This window comes from Pomacea canaliculata, linkage group LG3 (assembly GCF_003073045.1).
Source record: "Pomacea canaliculata isolate SZHN2017 linkage group LG3, ASM307304v1, whole genome shotgun sequence".
Classification (NCBI taxonomy): domain Eukaryota; kingdom Metazoa; phylum Mollusca; class Gastropoda; order Architaenioglossa; family Ampullariidae; genus Pomacea; species Pomacea canaliculata.
In genome coordinates this window covers 41,770,151-41,788,410 of record NC_037592.1, presented here as the reverse complement: position 1 = coordinate 41,788,410, position 18,260 = coordinate 41,770,151, and the positions used below count along the sequence as shown (strand labels likewise).

Below are 18,260 nucleotides of genomic sequence, written 5' to 3'. Positions count from 1 at the left end.
CTTACTCAAATACAGGTTTTCTAAATTTTTTCTTATTTTGGGGGGCAGAAGGGGAGCAGCTAACAAAGCTGAAACTGCAAATCTACTCAATAAATATAACTCACTTGGCAAAGATGCATCAAATCCCATGTCCTTAATAGCCTCCACAAGCATCTGTGGTGTAGTTTTTTGAACATCATATTCAATTGTTCCTTTCTCATCTGCTAGAGATACACATACACTTCGAACAGCAGGATGTTCCGACAACTTTCCTTGTATTGTTTTGACACATGAGTCACATGTCATACCCTTGATGGAAATCACAGCTGTGCCAGTATTGAAGATCGCAGAATGGTTTTCTACATTGTCCCTAGCAACACTTGTATCAAAACCCATATCATCAATCATCTCTGCAATTTTGGATGCATTTGTTACTGATGGATCATACATAACAAATCCATTTGCATTAGTTAAAGACACTTTTATGTATTTAACTCCTGGTTTATCTCTAATGTTGGATTCAATGTTTCTGACACAAGAACCACATGTCATGCCCTGGATGTTGATTTCACACACTTTGAACACTTTGTTCCTAGATGCTATCTCAGCAAATTCATCATCTGTATGGGAATCAGTGTACTCTGCCTCTAGTGTAGCTTCATAGCCCATGTCACTTATCATGTTAGCTATTTGTGCTGGGGTAAGAAGCAAGGGGTTGTAGCCCACTGAAGCATTGTGATTTGCTAGAGACACTTTGACATTCTGTATTCCAGGCTTGTCCTTGAGGTTGGACTCTATGTTCTTCACACAAGAATTGCAGGTCATGCCCTGAATGTCAATTAAACAAGTTCTTGGTGTATCAGGTTTGTTGCGAGATGCTATTTGTGCAAATTCATCATCTTTCAGGAAAGCATCAAAACCAAGGTCACTGATCTCATCTCTAATTTGTTCTGGTGAGGTCAGACTGGGGTTAAACTGCACTACTGCCTCATTCTGGGACAAACTGACCTCAACTCCATAAACTCCAGGTCTAGTCACTATGCTGCTTTCAATGGTGTTGGCACACGACTGGCATGTCATACCTTCAACACGCAAGCGTGCTGTCTGTTCTAGCTGACCCTCTGCCAACTGTGCTTTAAACCCCATTTTGTTGATTCCATCTGCAACATCTGCGGCTGAAATTTTAACAGTGTCAATCACCACAAATGCTTTTTTCTCTTCAAGGGAAACACTGATGTGTTTAACCCCATTCAGACAAGAGATTCCATTTTCGATTTTATGCACACACGACTGGCAAGTCATGCCAGCCACCTTAATAGTGACCTTGAGTGTTTTGTCTAGACTGTCAGTAGAAGATATCCCTTGGATGTCTGTGATGGTGGCACGGAAGCCCAGCTCCTCCACTTTGGCTGCCATATTTGGTGGATTAGTTTCAGTTGGCTTGTAAATTGTGTTAGCTGTCCGCTCTTCAAAGCGTACCTAACAACAAAAAAATAATTGACAAATAAATAAATGTTCAATAGCTTACTTTTTAAAAGTTGTTTTAAATGCACTGATAAAAGCTAAATCATCTACCATCTGCTCCATATGGAAACAGCACAGCATTTTTTCTTTTACCAGTTTGGTAACCTGCTATTAATTCCATAATTAATTACTGTACCTGACATATAATACCATATTGGAAAGGTAAAACCGATATTTCTGTTTGTAATAAGCATCAGAATGTAATTTACTTATTTCCCACGCCATGAAACTGGTAAATGATCACTTATAAATGAAATTTAAAAATACATAAAATTATTTTACAAAGGTAACATTTTATTATTTTAAATCATCTGTAACAGCGTAAAAAATGAAAGAGGGCCTACCACAGCTTATTTTAACTGCTTATATGCACTTTACATGCTTCATGTATTTATTAAATGTTATACATATATTTTCCTGATCACCAGAATATGTTTTCATCTGACTTCAAAACATAATCTGAGTACATGGAATGAACTCGCTTCATGATATGTTAAAGAGATGGGAATCAAAGACTGTGAAACATGTGAAAATTCTGATGCTCATTATCACAAATGATGTGTAATAGACTAATACAGATTATTTGTGTATGTGCCATACACTAATAAAGATTCCCTTTGTGACTTACACTAATTCAGATTCTCTATGTAAACAAGATGCCTGTTGATTACCATACACTAATATTGATTTTCTGTGTAAACAAGATGCCTGTTGATTACCATACACTAATGCAGATTTTCTGCGTAAACAAGATGCCTGTTGATTACCATACACTAATATGGATTTTCTGTGTAAACAAGATGCCTGATGATTATCACCAGATGCACTTCTTTACCTTTCTTCACCATCTCCTTCACCCCCAGCAATTAATCACATCTGTCTTTAAATGCATCCTTTTCATGAAAACTAATTCTTCAAATCTTCCTTAAATCTTAAACATAACTGGATGGCCTGATAAAACTACACAAAAGCCTACAGATTACTGATCCCGATACCAATGGACACAAAGTTGCTCCTTATAATCTACAAACAGCCTGCAAATCATTTTAACTTTCCCAAACAATCTGGATGACCAGTACAGTTAGTAACAGATATAATGTAGAATGAACCAGTTTTGAACAATGGTGCTTTCCTTGTGCCCCTGATGATACCTACTTAAATCCACTGGCTGCAATTCAGCAATTAAAGTACTAATTCTGACCTCAGCACCGTTTGCAATTAATATATTTTTTCAAGTCTGTAGACAATACTGTGAGATATATTTCTCCTATAGGCACAGATTACATCCCAAGTACCTAACTAGGGCAAGATGCTTGGACTAAATTATGTTCCCAGATTTAGGGAACTAAGAATTAAGTTAGGGTTAAACATTTCTTCATTGTGCCTGGCAACCATGCCTACAAACAAAAGCAACTGATGATTTCCTGCCCTTATGACATATTGAGCTGTAATTGTCTGAGCTTGACAGAGGGGGTCTATAAGCTGGGCATCTGGACACAGTGGTGTGGACTAGAAGGTTACACTGAGAAAAGCTTTAAAGAGAGATAAGGCAAAGATTAAACTGGTTGATTGTTGGTTTAACTCATGTTAGCAAATGAAACTCTAATGTATCGTAGTTAGCCCAGCCACATTCAGAAAGAATTTGTTGTTGGAAGCATGAAGTGAACTAACAATCGCTTGGTAACAGGTGTGTTGCCCCAACAGCCTACCACAATATGGCAGACAAAGTTTACACATGTCTTTAGCCAAGTATAAAGGTTTGTGGTCGGGACTGGGAGAGATGGGGTGACATATGTTTTGAATTTCCAAACCCTCTCAAACATGTCATGAGAACGTTTAGCCCTGAACATTCTAAAATAAACTCATGATCGTGGTGGTTTTGAAAGAATAATCCATCACTTTGCCATCCTGGCCCCAGGTACACTTCTCACTGTGTTAATACAACACTCCCCTTTAAAAGAAATGCAGTTGTAGCACGGGAAAATCAAACGGCCAGTAACCGCAGATAAAATTGCTGATCAGCTCACGGCCTCTGACCCTGACACATCTCTGTCCGAGTATCTGGTAACAGGTCTGGGCGGTTACTATCACTTATTGACTGCAACTCCAACACCTCAGCTTGCGATAGAGACCAAAGGTCACATGATCTCTTAATGTCTCTGATTGTCTCGCTGGACCGTCACGCCGATTACCGAGTGATATACAATACCATGGAAACACTCCACTGATTCTCTCTGCAGCTGTCTCTACCAGATGTTAATTAAAAAGGTCCACTTATCACACCCTACACTTTCTCTTCCGCTGTGTGTGTAAATGTAAAGCAAAGTGGTCGGCTATTTAGTGTAATACACACTTCTAAAGCGTGTAAACAAACCACAAAATATTTTAATAGCAAATAATCATGAACTATTACAGAAAATTAGCAATTATGTTCTTAATTCAATGAAAATAGTATCACTATATCAACAATGTGTCGTGTTTTAATGGTCGGTCTACAAACACACGCCTTGCACTACAAAACCCACTAGTCGTCATTAGTGAAGAGCAAAAATCTTAACTTCAATACGATATGAAACTCACTTTGAATATTAATGAAATATTTTCTTCCCAACTTCATAAACAACAACTTGCATTGTAAGTAAAAAACTGAAACAAATAAGAACAAAGCATACCTGAAGCTTCTGATAACCTTTTCTGATGGACATTTTCAACTAGTGGAGAAGACCGACAAACACTGTCGTCTGCTAGTAAGTGCGAGTCCCACACAACAAAGAGGCCAGCCGTGGCGCTGAAATATTATTTACATCAACTACTTGACGGAACTCATCGCACTGCCCCAGGGGATCGCCGGCCAGCCAGTCAGACAGCCGGTAATCGTATTGTGACAGTTTCCTTAAATATAGCACGCCGTCCTGGGAGGCGGCCTCCTTCTCTCCGACACTGACAGACACTGGCTGGCCGTGACAGTCAGATCATATCATCATATGACTGCAGACGCTGTGCCAACTGCTGACAACATGCACATATTGCTTTGTCACCATCAGCTGATGTCAGTCAGTCCTTACCCGTCAGTCTACAAACACACATCCGTCACTGTCTCACACAATCATCTCTCCCTCACCCACAAGTCAATGTCCGAGTCATGTTAGTCTGACATTTATGAATACTCTTCGTTGAAACTGTTTTCAAACTTAACATTCCTAATTCCGATCTTCAGCTTTCGCAAAACGTTGCAACAAGGCGAGAAGCTTGTCCCCACCTCCCCCTTAGCAAACGGGGAGACTCGTGCCCTCCACTAAGTGCATCCTGACTTGTCATGTGCTCCTGTGAAGATCCCACCGCGGGCGGGTTTTTTCTTCACTGATCATAAACTTTACTTGCAGTTGCTAGTCGCCGTCTTCAGCAGGCATCCGCAGATGATACTGAAACTTGTACTCAGAAAGTTGGCGGGGTGGTGGTGGTGGTGGTGTTGAGGGGCGGGGAAGAGGACTGGATCAGGAGTCAACGACAGGGACTTGTGAAAACATGCAGAGATACATAATCAAAAGCCAGCCAATCGAACCATCCGACTGACAGGTAAATACATGCCCCATTTATCTCTTATGAGTAGGAGCGCAAGCTAGGTGCCCTACACTCCTCTACCATCCCCTCCGAGTCCTCAAGCTTTAGTGACAAACGAGGCCTGTCCTGGTTTACACTCACAATCTCTGGCCCCCGCGACTCCCGACACTCGTCTTCCGCAAGATTCAATCCTTTGCCAGAGTGCAAGCAGCAATCGCTATATTCACCATGGATGTGTAATACAAGTTCGGGATATTCACCGAACTTAAGCAGCGGCGCAGACGGGCCTGCTTGAGACAGGTGTATTGCATTGATTCTTACCTGACGGAAAAGTTTTTCTTTTAACTTTCAGCATGCGCGTGACTTAAAGCGTCGACCACTCACAGGGTAACATTTTATTTCATTTATTTAAAGACTAATTACAGCCCCGCCTCTCTCCATGCTTTGTGATATAACGCATTTTCCCCCAAAAGGACATCACACACCCTCTTTATGTCGCCAACCGCCTCTCGCCCGACATGTGTACGTTATAGTGGCGAGATAGCGAGATGGGCCTGTTTCGCTGGTTTATTTTGTCTAGTTAGTTCCTGTATCCTTTTGACTGTTTAGTATCTGGGTTATGTCAAGTCTAGATAGACTCCTTTATGCACGCTTCAAATGCAATGTAAAAGCTCGTGTTAAACATGATTCATAAGGGTTAGTCCACAAGCTGACATTCTTGGTGTTTCATGCTCTGTGTCAATTTGCTAACCGAGGTAGACCTTTGAACTCGGTGTTACGACATCACAAAAACTAAGCAAGAACGTACTGTGGCTCTACACAGTCTCCACAACGGCCAGTCCACCTAAATAACCTTTCAAATAAATAGTTTGCAGCTTTACAGGAACACTAATTGGAAAAATAGCACGGAGACAAAATAGATCAGTGCGGCAACTGGGCGGGCAGTAAATACTGAAGTTCTTTTATCACCCTTACCGGCCAGCTCATTAATTACATTTACAGACAAGTGAGTGAGGTTAATTAAGTTCTTTCTATCACCGTGCCTGTCGCAGCTGTGGACGATACTTCCATAGCTAGGAGGAGAGAATTTTCCTGTTACCAAATTTTATCTTTTAAAGACCGATTCGAAAAGTCCTATTGATTGGGGAATAGCAATCTAAAGTCCACAGGAAAAGTACATTCTTTGAAGACTTCACAAGTAAATTACATTTAAGTCTCGCGTGACGCACGCACCTATGTATACATATATAGCAAATCCGGGATAATGACTTCGACCATCCTTGTGCAGTATAATTGCCACAAGTATTAATATCGTCAATGTCATTGACAAGGAAGTGTACACAACTACATTTGTTTGTTTTGAGGACTTCAGTTCGAAGCAAAAAAACAAAACAAAAAAATTCCGGACCCCACACAAAATGCAAAAAAAAAAAAAAAATAAAAAAAAAAAGAGAGATTCCCGAATTGATATGGTCAGGCTTGACTTCCTTCCTACCCCTAAAACTGATCCTAAACTCACTCTTATAGTACCCTCATCAAACCCCATACCAAATTCCCACATACCCCTCGAAAAAATTACAATTGGTTGTAACAGCTAAAAATTAAAATTGCTGCGAGCGCGTACATACACAGGTATGTATCAGAACGCGAACTGTGGATAGCAATGCCAGGGGATGGAGAGTTTCGGGCAGTGTCGAAGAGAATAGAAAATTCATTCTGAGCAAGTTTATCGAACATGTTAGCAAAGGGTAGTTGTGCAGTCTTTTTTTACCACCCTGCCTGCCCCACCCCCTTAGCTGGGAACATCTTGAAGGCTTGTAAGGATGCAGTCTGTAGATACCGTGTGAGTCACAAGTGATGTGAAGCTGTCATGCTGTACTCTACAGCTTGGCAGTTTGCTTGCTTGCCTTTCCTACAGTTCCATCTATACCCTACACCTTTATTGTCGGCATAAGTTCGTAGAGCCTTTCTTTACTAGTTCTGACAATATTGAGAACTGCTGGTGAAAAACTTGTTCCGTTGGGCCCTGTGAACATTTACCGACTTCACGCGACCGTTCGTCTTGTCAGCAGTTGAATCTCTATCCCACACGTGTTTACGTGTGTTTAACAGGTCGGGGTGTATGCACACAGCCAGTCACAAGCGTTCACAAATACTGTAGTTTAATTAACTTCATATGGAAGACTTAACGACGAATGCATTCTGTCTTGTCAGGGTCACGATGATGACTGTATCAGTCTTCTACGGCGGCTGGAGAATGGACAGCTTGCAGCTGACGACAAACATTCTGAAGAAAGGCTGGCGACAGCAAAATGTTTTCTCCAGATCATGAGTTTTAAGGAAAAGGGGTCAGTGGCACTTTTTTAAAAAAATAAACAAACCTTGACCTATCCACTTCACAGCTATCACTGCCGTTTCTGTTGCATTTTTGAATAAACAAACTTGGACCTTCACAGCTTCTTCACACTTCACTGCCTATTGTATTTTTGAATCATACCCACTGTTGTCCACCGTCTCGTACTACTGGTAACACACAAAAAAAGTAAACGTAGGATTGATTGCAGAAAAAACTGGCACGTCAGCAACATAATCATATTCAGTATGGAGATGTTAAACTGGGGAAAAGGCCGTTCCTACTTGTCGTTAAATGCTTTATCAGCTATCAGCTAGGCTTGACTGCCCTTGAAGACGCGAACTTATGCTATCCGTGTACAGCTAAAACAATCCCGGTGTGCGTGCGTGACTGCCCTCAGGTAGCCTTAATTGTCATTCAAGACGCGAGGCACTATTAAATACCCTACATGTACAAACTTCCCAAAGCCCCTATTGGCCGTCTTCTGTCCTGCGGCCGTCTCGCTGTCTGCTACCTGAAGCTACATAATGCAATTGCAATTGATGTGCCTTGCTGCACGTCCTCCCCCGTGACGCCCCAACCTATTTTCCACTTCAAACTGGTGAATGCGGGCTGCCTCCACAGGGTGGGCGTGTCCGATCACAGTGCCAAACGTGGCTACTCAACTGTTATGTCTGACCAATGACGTCCATAGTCTCATTTTGTTGTGTTTCTGACCTACACACTCTCTCCAACACCGTCTGGGGTGGACGAGCTGTACAAGCAGATAACTTTTTAGTAGTTCACGAGTCTGCGTAAATACCATGAATGGAATTTCACAAGTCTAGGCCAGCACGGCGACTCCGGCAAACTCAACCATCTCAGACAACACTTCCGAAGTTGACATTCATCTCAGAATGATGACTTTAGCCATTCCAGATCAACCTAAATATAGTGACTTCAGCCATCCATAGATCCATGTAAATTTAGTGACTTCAGTTGTCGATCAATGTAAATATGGTGACCAGTCATCCATTGATCCACAGAAATAAAATGAAAGGCAATCCATTTTTACATTCTACCACTTTCTCTAAGTATTATTTATGCTCATTACTATATTTTTTCTTTAACTAGAAAATATACTTATGTCAATGATTTTTATAGCAAAAATACACTTCTAACAGTATGTTTTGTTTAATACCATATTTTCCCCTTAACTGGACCTCTAGTTAATTGATTCATCCTTTAATTAGGACAAATTTTAATAAAACTGAAGCAAATAAGTTCTCCACTTCTTTGAGGATCTGTGTTGCTTAGTAGGTCAGTGATTCTTAAATGCTGTTTTTGCTGCAGCTTCTTTTAATATTTTCTGCAAACTTGTCACTCAAGATAGGTTCCTAATCTTTCCTGTACTCTCTGTGTAATATTTTGACTCTCAAGATACATTATAAGACATACCTGTACTGAAATAACACCTTTCTCTGCAGCCAAAGTCTTCCTAATATGCTCTGCATCTGTGACAGTTGCCATATCTGGAATTCTTAAAACAGCCTGACGCTCCATTTCCTCCACTTCCTCTCTCTTTTCTTCCTTATGCTGTTCCAAACATATGTGACAGTCAAACAGTATTTAAATCTTATTTCGTCATTTTCGATGCACATATATTTAAAAGAATACTCTCCCTCATCATCATGTAAGATTCATTTTATTCTGCATAGAATTCTGTTTCTATCTTGAAAAAATGGAGGAATAAATAAATCATTTGTCTTCATCAGTGCCATCTCAAATTGTATCCATGATCTGCTGCGGTAATCGTAGCTAGTACTATCAAGGGATGCAAATCTAAATATTTGAAGTAACGTTGACTGGATTAGCTCTCTTTTATCCCCCCCGCACCAATGCAATGTAAAAAACTAGTAACAAAGTGCATGTCCATTTACTGTACTAAAACTGTAAAGATCACAACAAATTTTTACACATGGTTGTATTTAAAAGCTAAAAACTTCACCCTTTGGAAAGTTTTTCCTCCTTTTCTAAGCAGTCACAGGGCATTTAACTAACTTTTCTATTTTTTTTTTTTTAAATAAACATAAAATATACATTATTCATTCTATTATAATACTTATAGAAATTTCAAAGAAAGCATATACTAGATTTCCAAAAAAATGCATCCACAGTTTTGAAAAAAGCTAACAAGAAATAATTAATTTTCAATTAAGAAACATAACTGAAAGAAAAACAGTTTTAAAAAAATCCTGTAACAACAGAAAATGTGTTTTTATACCGAGTTGCCAAGTTCTATTCACACATTCTCTCTCTGATTCTGTCACACACACACACGCACACACACACATATACATGCATGCATACAAAATAAAGTTAGGCACTGAATTGCTAGATGTATAAATACACAAGATTCTACATAAAAACCTGCTACAGGAATATTTATCATCCGTTAAGCACCATAATAAACACTCAAGGTAATAACAAAATAAAAATAAAACAAACCTTTAAAACAAGCTTATGGATAAATGATTGCTTGTGCTCAAAGCAAATCAATAAAATTGTTCAGTGCAATAGGCAAATAACAAAAACCCTCGTCAGCAGGAAATAATGAAAACCAGTTTCAGCAAGCAGTTCAGCAATACAAGTAGCACATGCACTCAAACAGCAGACTCCTGAAAACCCACCGATGTTTCATTTGGTACAGAGAAAGCAGATAAATACCATTAACTGTGTTAGTTGCTGGATTACATACTGTGAAATAAACAGTAAAACTGGAAGAAAAAAAAAATCATTGGCTGTAATGAAAATAAAGAAAAGCAGAACTAGGGAAATTGGATTCAAGGTTCACACTGGCAATATTGATTTTACTTACTGCTTTTTAAATGTGAATCCTACTTTCTACTGGTGCTTTATTTCATTTTAATTCTAACATTTCCATGTTATAACTGCATGAGATCTTTAAAATGCAAATAATGTTAAAGGTTAATACTAACTTTCTCATTAATCTCAAGCTTTTATGTGATAGAGAACAAATTCTAAATAATGTATTTACTCCCATAAAAGCTGTCTGTAAGAGAATACATGATACGTGAGAATACAACTAAAAGCATGAAATATTATCCGATCACACCCACAATACAGAGAATGTGACATATAGGAATTTCACAAAAGGGTAAACAAGTATAGGATGTCATGCAGTCACCCCACTGAAGCAAGTTATCACACGAACATTTGTGTGATCCTACCTCTGTACATGGCTGCATGGTGATGGTTCCACGTTAGCAGCTGTCCTGGCAAAGTATACACTTACATTCAACATAGAGTAGAAAGGTACTTGATATGAGGTGACATGATAGCATGCATTCAAAAATGACCTGAGTCCTGATTTAGCCATAAAGATCAAGAGATTCTTTAGTTTAATTTATATACATGTATATAATACGATCTTTGCATGCTTTGTTAACTTCAGCACATTGTATTCTTTGTACTTTCACAAGACTTAATCATATCTACAGAAGCATGCAGTGAAGACATAAGTCACATGATAAAAATAAAAATGACAGTACAGCAGGTAGATGTATAAATTTGTAAGTCTTTTTTGTGCATGTAGCATTTCAAACTATGTCTGCCTTAATTAGAATCCCCTCTATAATGTATATTTCTACAAAATAAATATGCTGAATCATAAAATCTGACAGTATATCCTTTTTTAGACATCATCTTTTGTGAATTAATCCATTTGGGGTATACTAGCTCTTAATTTTTTGAACAGATGACAATGTTGAAAAGTTGCATCCCTATGGGGAATGAATAAATTTTATAAAAAGCACTTAAACTGAAGAAAAACTCTACAATTTATTATTATATTAATAACATAAGTTTCATGCATATGATACTGTGTTTTGTGCGTGTTGGGGGTGGGGGTTCGCGCGAAATAGTGAAAGATACAGACATCTATGTATGGATGGGGGTGCATGACATGCTTGTGACATGAGGAGGGCGTAGCCCTGTGAACACGTCAGTCGTTATGCTGGGGAACCTTTTGATTACAACAGCAGACGATAAGACGCTTGGACTGACCATGTCACTGACACGAGATGTGAGTCGACGTGCACCCCTCTAAAGTACACAGCCACATGCTACACGTAAACAGGATAGAACATAGCATACAACGTGACCTCTGACCCTGATAGTCTCCACCCGCTTCGAAGGTTCAGAGTGAGGAGGGAAGGTGGGATGTCGGGGCGAGGGGGTTGTTACTACTGACGAGTAGAAAAGTCGACAAGTGTCGTCTTACTATAGAGAGGACGCCGGCCGTACGTAGTTTTACCTGGATGCTCTTAATTCTAACAAAATTCTGCACGTTTCAGACTTATTCACTTTCCTCATGGAAGACCTTGACGCCTCTTCATAACAGCACGTTAATCGTGTGAAGTAATTTATTAGCACGTGAAAAAAATGTAAGATCTGTCCACGCCAGGGAAACAGCGATGAAAAATGTCACGTAATTACAAAAATCAAACTTGCCTACCTGTGAATGAATTGTCTGTGGGAGACAAAAGATTATCGTCCTTGTAGGAGAGACAATGCCGTAATTGGAACAAAGCGGATTGTACGTCCGTATGCCTTAGACCGCCAGCTGTGTATGGACTGAGTGGCATGGACCTCTCTACTGCGTCTTGTGGATTGGACTTTCTAGCTAACCAATCACAATGCAGGTCATGCAATCACGCGCCTGGATCGTGGCGGGTGGACCCCAAATGGATCGCGTGATGTGGACTTTCTGGATCGCTGACTCATTTCCGTGGAATGAGCTAGAAGAATTTGTGTTGGGCGAAACAGTGAGATTTGAAGAATGGGTTTCGCTGTGTTGACATGGACTTTGCTGAGTCAACATGGACTTGGCTGCTTGCCAATGATGACAAGTGGACTTTTCTTTCTCTCGTGATCGTGCAGTATGACTTGGCATTGTGCCAAAACAAGGATGTGTAATGTGTGTCAGAATATCTAGGGGTCCATGCCTGAATTTACGCCTCTTTTACAGTATTAAAACTTCATGTTTTTGTTAAGACTAATTAATCCCAAAATTGGATTTCTTTGTCTATTTGCATTCTACGAATACTGAAGCCAGTGAACTGTCATGTAGGTTATAACAGAAATAAAACTTTATGTCTTGTCTTCAAAAAGCAAAAGAAATCAGTTTATGCAAACTGATACAAAAATATTTTTACCAACCAAGGTATATTTTACAATTTTAACGCTTCTTTTGGAATACTTTACATCCCACCATGGCAAGCTGTTTGTGTCTGTGTGTGTCCATATTATCAGGCAAGGTGACAATATATTTATAAAGCAATACTAGTAATATTATTAAAAAGAGAAATGAAAGCCATACTGTATATCGCAAGGACACTTTCCTAAATACCACCCCCAAAACTTCAACCACATCCCACCACCACTCTCCTTTGGCCACTCTTCAACCTAGCTACACCACTTAATTACTTTTAGTTCTTATATTTTCCCTCAAAATTTCAATCTCTCATTCCATCACATTTTGTGCATGGTTTTGAAACAACATATGGCCACAGGATTTTTAGTTATTGTGCAAGCGAAACAATGGAACTCTCTTCCTTTCCATATGCGCCACCTATCCACAATTGATTCCTATAATACGTGCACTGAAAACACTTCCTTTTGCAATATCATGTTAGTCTCAGCTCTTGTTCTTGTTATTTGGTTCCTCTTTGTGTTTTCTATATTTGATTTTATTCTTTGTTTAGTACAGTTGTTTATTCTTTCTTAGTTCATATGCTATTTGCTTTCCTGTCCCTAGTATGCTGTCCATGCTTTGCTCTTGTTCTTAAGCACTAAGAGTATGCTCCTTAGGAGTGTGAGTATGTGCTTTACAAATTTTGCATGTATTATTATAATTATTTCGTATAACAAAGCAAATTATGATGAAAATTATGTTTCTTAGGCAGTGTTAAAAATACCATTTCTTTAATGACAGCTACATTTCTACACAAAACTAGGCTTATAACCTACTTGGTTTAATTCCCAGTCATGCATACTTTTAAAGTTAATATTACCTTTATGTGTGCATGTATATGGTTTTGTGTGCATGTATATAGTTTTGTGTTCTTATATTACAAAATGCATGAAACAGACTATTGGAAAACATCCAAATTTGTTCTGGATTTGGGTATTTACAGTTATTTGCACATACAAAGATAAAATTATACATCCATGCATTATTTATTTTAGCACAAATAAAAATATTCCTAGACATTTTTCGCTAAAATCAATGTACGACACATCTTTTCTGATGTTCATAACTATTAAATATTCTTGCTTGCTCAAATGCTTTCGCTGGGAAAACTGATACTACTATAGTCTAAGTCATGGCTTTTAAAAATAATCTTTAAACGGGAAAAGTTGCAAAAGTTGTTACAGAAAAACGTATTAGTTGTTATTACAAATGTGTAGAAGAAAACAATAACCTGCTGTAATTGTTTCAGTAATTTCATTTACTCCTACCTGCATTCATCCACAACTAAACATCCTCTGTCGTGGGTTTGTTTATGCCACTCGGTGAGAGCAGAGATGTCTCCACGCTAGTTATTTCGAAGAGCAGACAATTCGCATCCGGTGAAAACAGTAAACATTTCGAGGCACACGATAGTTTCTGTGTTGTTTTACTACGGTATAAACTCAGGTGTTTGACATTGTATTACAAGAATAACTATTTTTTAATTGAAAATTATTTATATTTTATGCCAGATTTCGATGACGCTAGGAGCAGCGATTTACTGCGGTGTAGGAAAGTAGTGACCGGAAGTTGTACGTGCCGCTTGCCGACGACCATGACGCTGTCTGAGTTTATGCGGCAGTATGTCAGGTAAAATCTACCTAACTTTGTGATTAACATTTCATCTGATACTATCAGACTCACGACTGAACAATCGATTCCTTTCGTTTGCAAACCTTATGCTCAGATATTTCAAAGCGAAAGCAGCAACTGAACGGTTTTAGTCAACCTAGTGTTATTTTCGTCATCGTTCTTCTGTGGGGATGTAGGGGAAGAAGTCCAGAGAAGTAGGACAAGTGCCTTCAAAGAAATCAAAGCAGACAGCTTGCACTGAATGCATGTATGAATCAGCAGCCGATACAGAAAATAAAAGAGATAATATTTACACCTGTACACTGTGTACTTTATACTGCAAAACCCAAACAGTTTAACTAAAGATCTGAAGACCCCTAGAATTTTACGGATGGGAAACACTGCCTCTTATGGTCTTTAGTTAGCACATTTTATTCTACTTACCCAGCAGTGATGGGTAACTTATTTATTAATAATATTAAGGCAGGTAAATAAAGTGGCAGAAGGACATCTACATTCCATATCTTTGACAGGACCTTTTATAAAAACCTTCTTTAACATACACTTGCTTTTATCTATTTTATTGTTGCTTCCTATTTTCTTTTTCAGTGTTGTGTCACAAGTGGCCAGTCTTTTGATACTGTCTGGCATTTTCTTCATTGGTGTGTTTGCCCTTGTCTTGCTGGTACTTCGATTTTGGGTGCAGCATCGTGCCAAAACTCTTCTGCCTCACCTGAGGGAAGGAGGGACCACATTGACAGTTGGGTTCTTCCATCCATACTGCAATGCAGGTGGTGGAGGAGAGAGAGTGCTTTGGACAGCCATACGGGCTATCCAGAAAAGGTTTGATTCATTACTTTCAGACCTTTTACCTTTATTAAGTTGGAAAAAGTTGGGTGGGGGGAATGTTTCCAACAGCATGCAGCAGTTTAGGCCCATCCAAAACAGCAGTTCTTAAAGTTTTTTAAAAGAAATTTACTAATAGAATGAAAAAGTAACTGGAGTTTTATTTTCAGCCAATCTCTTTCCTTTTTCGTGTTATGAAGCTTGTCTTAGAATAAAGAGTTATATATGTATACCATTATTTATCACTTATCATGATCCTTTTAAGTATTTGTTGCCTTAGTATCTAATTTATCATGAAAAATTTGTGGAAAAAAACAAAAAACGTTTTTAATGCTTGTAGATATCCCAGAATTCGCTGTGTGGTCTATACGGGTGACATAGAGGCAACACCTGCAGAAATTCTTGGAAGGGCTCAGCAGCGTTTCAATATTACACTTCCAGGCCAAGTGTGTTGCATTTATTAAATATGTTGCTATTTCCCTTTCTGATTGTAATGTGAATAATAACTAGAATCCAATATTGTTAGATTCTAGCCACATTTGCTGCCAACATCTTTAACTTACACAGGCGCCTGCTCATGTTTGATAATGTTACCATTTCAGTAAGTATGAAAGTTTGTGTGTGTGCATGTGAGGCTTAGAAATTTGCACGTTATCAATTCGATTTTAAAGAAAAGTATAGAGCAGTTTTGTGTTTTAAAATATTGACATGTATGGCCAGATAAAATGATGCAAAGACAAAATTCCACTTAATAGATAAATAGATCAGCATGGTATTCGAAAACTTGCTATCTAATTGTAATGCTTTGCTTAAAAATGTAGTAAGATTTACTTTTTATGTTATTAATATTTACCAGACTGTTTATGTCTGAACTACAGGTTGAGTTTATCTTTTTGCGACATCGTGGCTGGGTGGAGGCTTGTAAATATCCCTGTTTTACACTGCTGGGTCAGAGCCTTGGTTCTGTGGTTCTGGGCTGGGAAGCCATTATAGGATATGTCCCCGATATCTACATTGATTCTATGGGCTATGCATTCACTGTACCCATCTTCCGATTCTTTGGTGGCTGCAAAGTAGCCTGTTATGTGCATTATCCCACTATCAGGTAATGATGCAATACATTTAGTTGAAAGAAAGGTCATTTTACAAAAATTTCTTATTGATCTCATTAAGGGAACAAATTTTGAGATATTGTAATGTTGATACATGTGTTACACAGAACTGGAAAAGTAGAATGCTTGTTTCAGTTTACAGACTTGGTAATATAAAACTTGCAGATTTCATGTACATCTGAATTTGTCCTTTTTTAAAATTATTTCAAATATTGATAACTAAATATGGAACAGCTTGAATTATTGAACTTCATTGCGTATATTAGAAATTTATATTTACAAAGTTGCAGAACTTAAGTGATTCAAATAGTATTTTGCTTTAAATTTTGTTTGAAATTTATTTTCAGACTAAACTTTGTGTGAATCTGCTCAATTTTTTTTTAATAGATGAAATCAAGCTACAGCACTTATGTGCCAACAAGCATTTTTGTACACACATCTGGGTAAACACTAATTTGCAAACATCAGTGCAAGCACACACACAAATTTATGGGGTACAAAAGCATAACCAAATTTGTAATGATGTTTAACAATCTTCATTTTCCTTCCTGGCTGGTTAGATTTTGTGACAAATGCTTTTCTTCCTTTCCTTTTAACAGTACAGACATGCTGGAGAGAGTGTCAGAAAGAACTCAAGCTCACAATAATATATCTTTGATCGCAAACAGTTCCCTGCTGAGCAGCATAAAACTTATTTATTACCGCTTGTTTGCTTACCTGTATGGTGTTGTGGGCAAACGCTCACAAATCATCATGGTCAACTCGACATGGACATTCAATCACATCTTGCAGTTGTGGAGGGCACCTTCTAAGACTCACATTGTGTACCCTCCTTGTGACGTGTCAGAGTTTATCAGCATTCCCCTCACTCAGGAAGTTCCCGTAGATGAGAAGAATATCATCAGTGTTGGCCAATTTCGGCCAGAAAAGGACCATCCTCTCATGCTTAGATCATTCAAAATGTTTTTAGAGGACACCCCCAAGGAGGCGAGGCCACGCTACAAGCTGCTGTTAGTTGGAAGTTGTCGCAATGATGGGGACATGCAGCGTGTTACAGACTTAAAGAGACTGAGTGAGGAGTTGTCCATTCAAGAGAATGTTGTCTTCCATCTTAATGTAAGTTTTACAGAACTTAAACAGTTGCTGGCTTCCTCGGTGATTGGTCTGCACACAATGTGGAATGAGCACTTTGGAATAGGTGAGACTGATTTTTGTTGTTTACTCACATTATCACTGAAGAAATCTAACATGATAGATGAAGTTTAAGTTATTAGAAAATTATGTTTATGTACATATATATTCATGTACATGTGTTATTGTGCATAATTACGTGCTTATGCATATGTGATCATGGATAATATTCAACAATAGAAGTTGACCACAAGACAATGCATAAATCTATATCTGCTTCCACATTTTTTCTGCAGGAGTAGTGGAGTGTATGGCCTCTGGTACCATAGTCCTTGCACACAACTCAGGAGGACCAAAACTTGATATCGTCATCCCATACAACAATTCTGCAACAGGATTTCTGGCCAGCACTGAGGCTGAGTATGCCAGAGCTATGAAGATAATCTTTACCATGAATTCAGATAAAAGTCTTCTGATTCGGCAGAATGCCAGAAATTCTGTGGCTAGATTCTCTGAGGAAGAGTTTGAGACGAATTTCTTAACTGTGATGGACCCATTGTTTAATCAGAAGATTACATAAAATTAGCTTGTGCAGCAAGTTGTATTTATTTTGGGTGCATTAAATTTATTGTTAAGTGTAGATGTGGGAAAGGTTTTTGCTTAAGTGCATTCTTACGTGCATAGAAACATTCTGCAAGATGCCTGTTGGAGGAAAGCATGTGTTACCTGTGCTTGAAGACACTGTGTACATTGTATCTTGCACAAAATGCATGTCACAAGTATCTATAAACTGCTTGGAAAGAAGTTTGTTTTTTTCTACACTTTCTCTGTGGCTGTTTATTGTTGAGAATTTAAAGTGACTTTTGAATGCCAAGCCTTAACTCAAATG

General features: G+C 38.5%; 2 protein-coding genes across 8 annotated transcripts in view; one reads left to right on the top strand and one right to left on the bottom strand.

The window, feature by feature from the left end:
• LOC112558559 (copper-transporting ATPase 1-like) overlaps window positions 1–14,152 on the bottom strand; it is a 36,594-nt gene extending 22,442 nt beyond the window's left edge. For 2 of the 6 annotated variants that reach the window (XM_025229073.1, XM_025229074.1), the window contains exons 1-4: window positions 13,940–14,152; window positions 10,648–10,692; window positions 8,855–8,992; window positions 105–1,458 (exon numbers count right to left, since the gene is read on the bottom strand). In XM_025229073.1, coding sequence (XP_025084858.1) covers window positions 105–1,458; window positions 8,855–8,992; window positions 10,648–10,665 — 1,510 coding nt within the window. In that variant the 5' untranslated portion in view covers window positions 10,666–10,692; window positions 13,940–14,152. Of the gene's footprint in view, window positions 1–104; window positions 1,459–4,175; window positions 4,809–8,854; window positions 8,993–10,086; window positions 10,174–10,647; window positions 10,693–11,933; window positions 12,545–13,939 lie in introns of those variants that run through there. The other 4 variants (XM_025229076.1, XM_025229075.1, XM_025229077.1 and 1 more) reach the window with 4 other exon arrangements.
• LOC112558560 (GDP-Man:Man(3)GlcNAc(2)-PP-Dol alpha-1,2-mannosyltransferase-like) lies at window positions 4,961–18,175 on the top strand. 2 transcript variants are annotated; one of them, XM_025229080.1, is made up of 8 exons: window positions 4,961–5,079; window positions 7,279–7,412; window positions 14,183–14,300; window positions 14,892–15,125; window positions 15,469–15,574; window positions 16,007–16,233; window positions 16,840–17,438; window positions 17,668–18,175. In XM_025229080.1, the coding sequence occupies exons 3-8, from the start codon at window positions 14,266–14,268 to the stop codon at window positions 17,949–17,951; spliced, it is 1,485 nt and encodes a 494-aa protein (XP_025084865.1). In that variant the 5' UTR covers window positions 4,961–5,079; window positions 7,279–7,412; window positions 14,183–14,265; the 3' UTR covers window positions 17,952–18,175. The 2 variants fall into 2 exon arrangements, with proteins under 2 accessions (XP_025084865.1, XP_025084864.1); XM_025229079.1 differs by lacking the exon at window positions 4,961–5,079 and adding an exon at window positions 5,158–5,451.
• The last annotated feature ends 85 nt before the right edge of the window (window positions 18,176–18,260 follow it).

What these genes read in the sequence shown, in the direction of transcription:
- LOC112558560 (XM_025229080.1), top strand. Translation starts at nt 14,266, where the DNA reads ATGACGCTGTCTGAGTTTATGCGGCAGTATGTCAG. An exon ending in TTTATGCGGCAGTATGTCAG is followed by an intron (nt 14,301 to 14,891) that starts GTAAAATCTACC and finishes TTTCTTTTTCAG; the next exon opens with TGTTGTGTCACAAGTGGCCA. An exon ending in GTGCATTATCCCACTATCAG is followed by an intron (nt 16,234 to 16,839) that starts GTAATGATGCAA and finishes TCCTTTTAACAG; the next exon opens with TACAGACATGCTGGAGAGAG.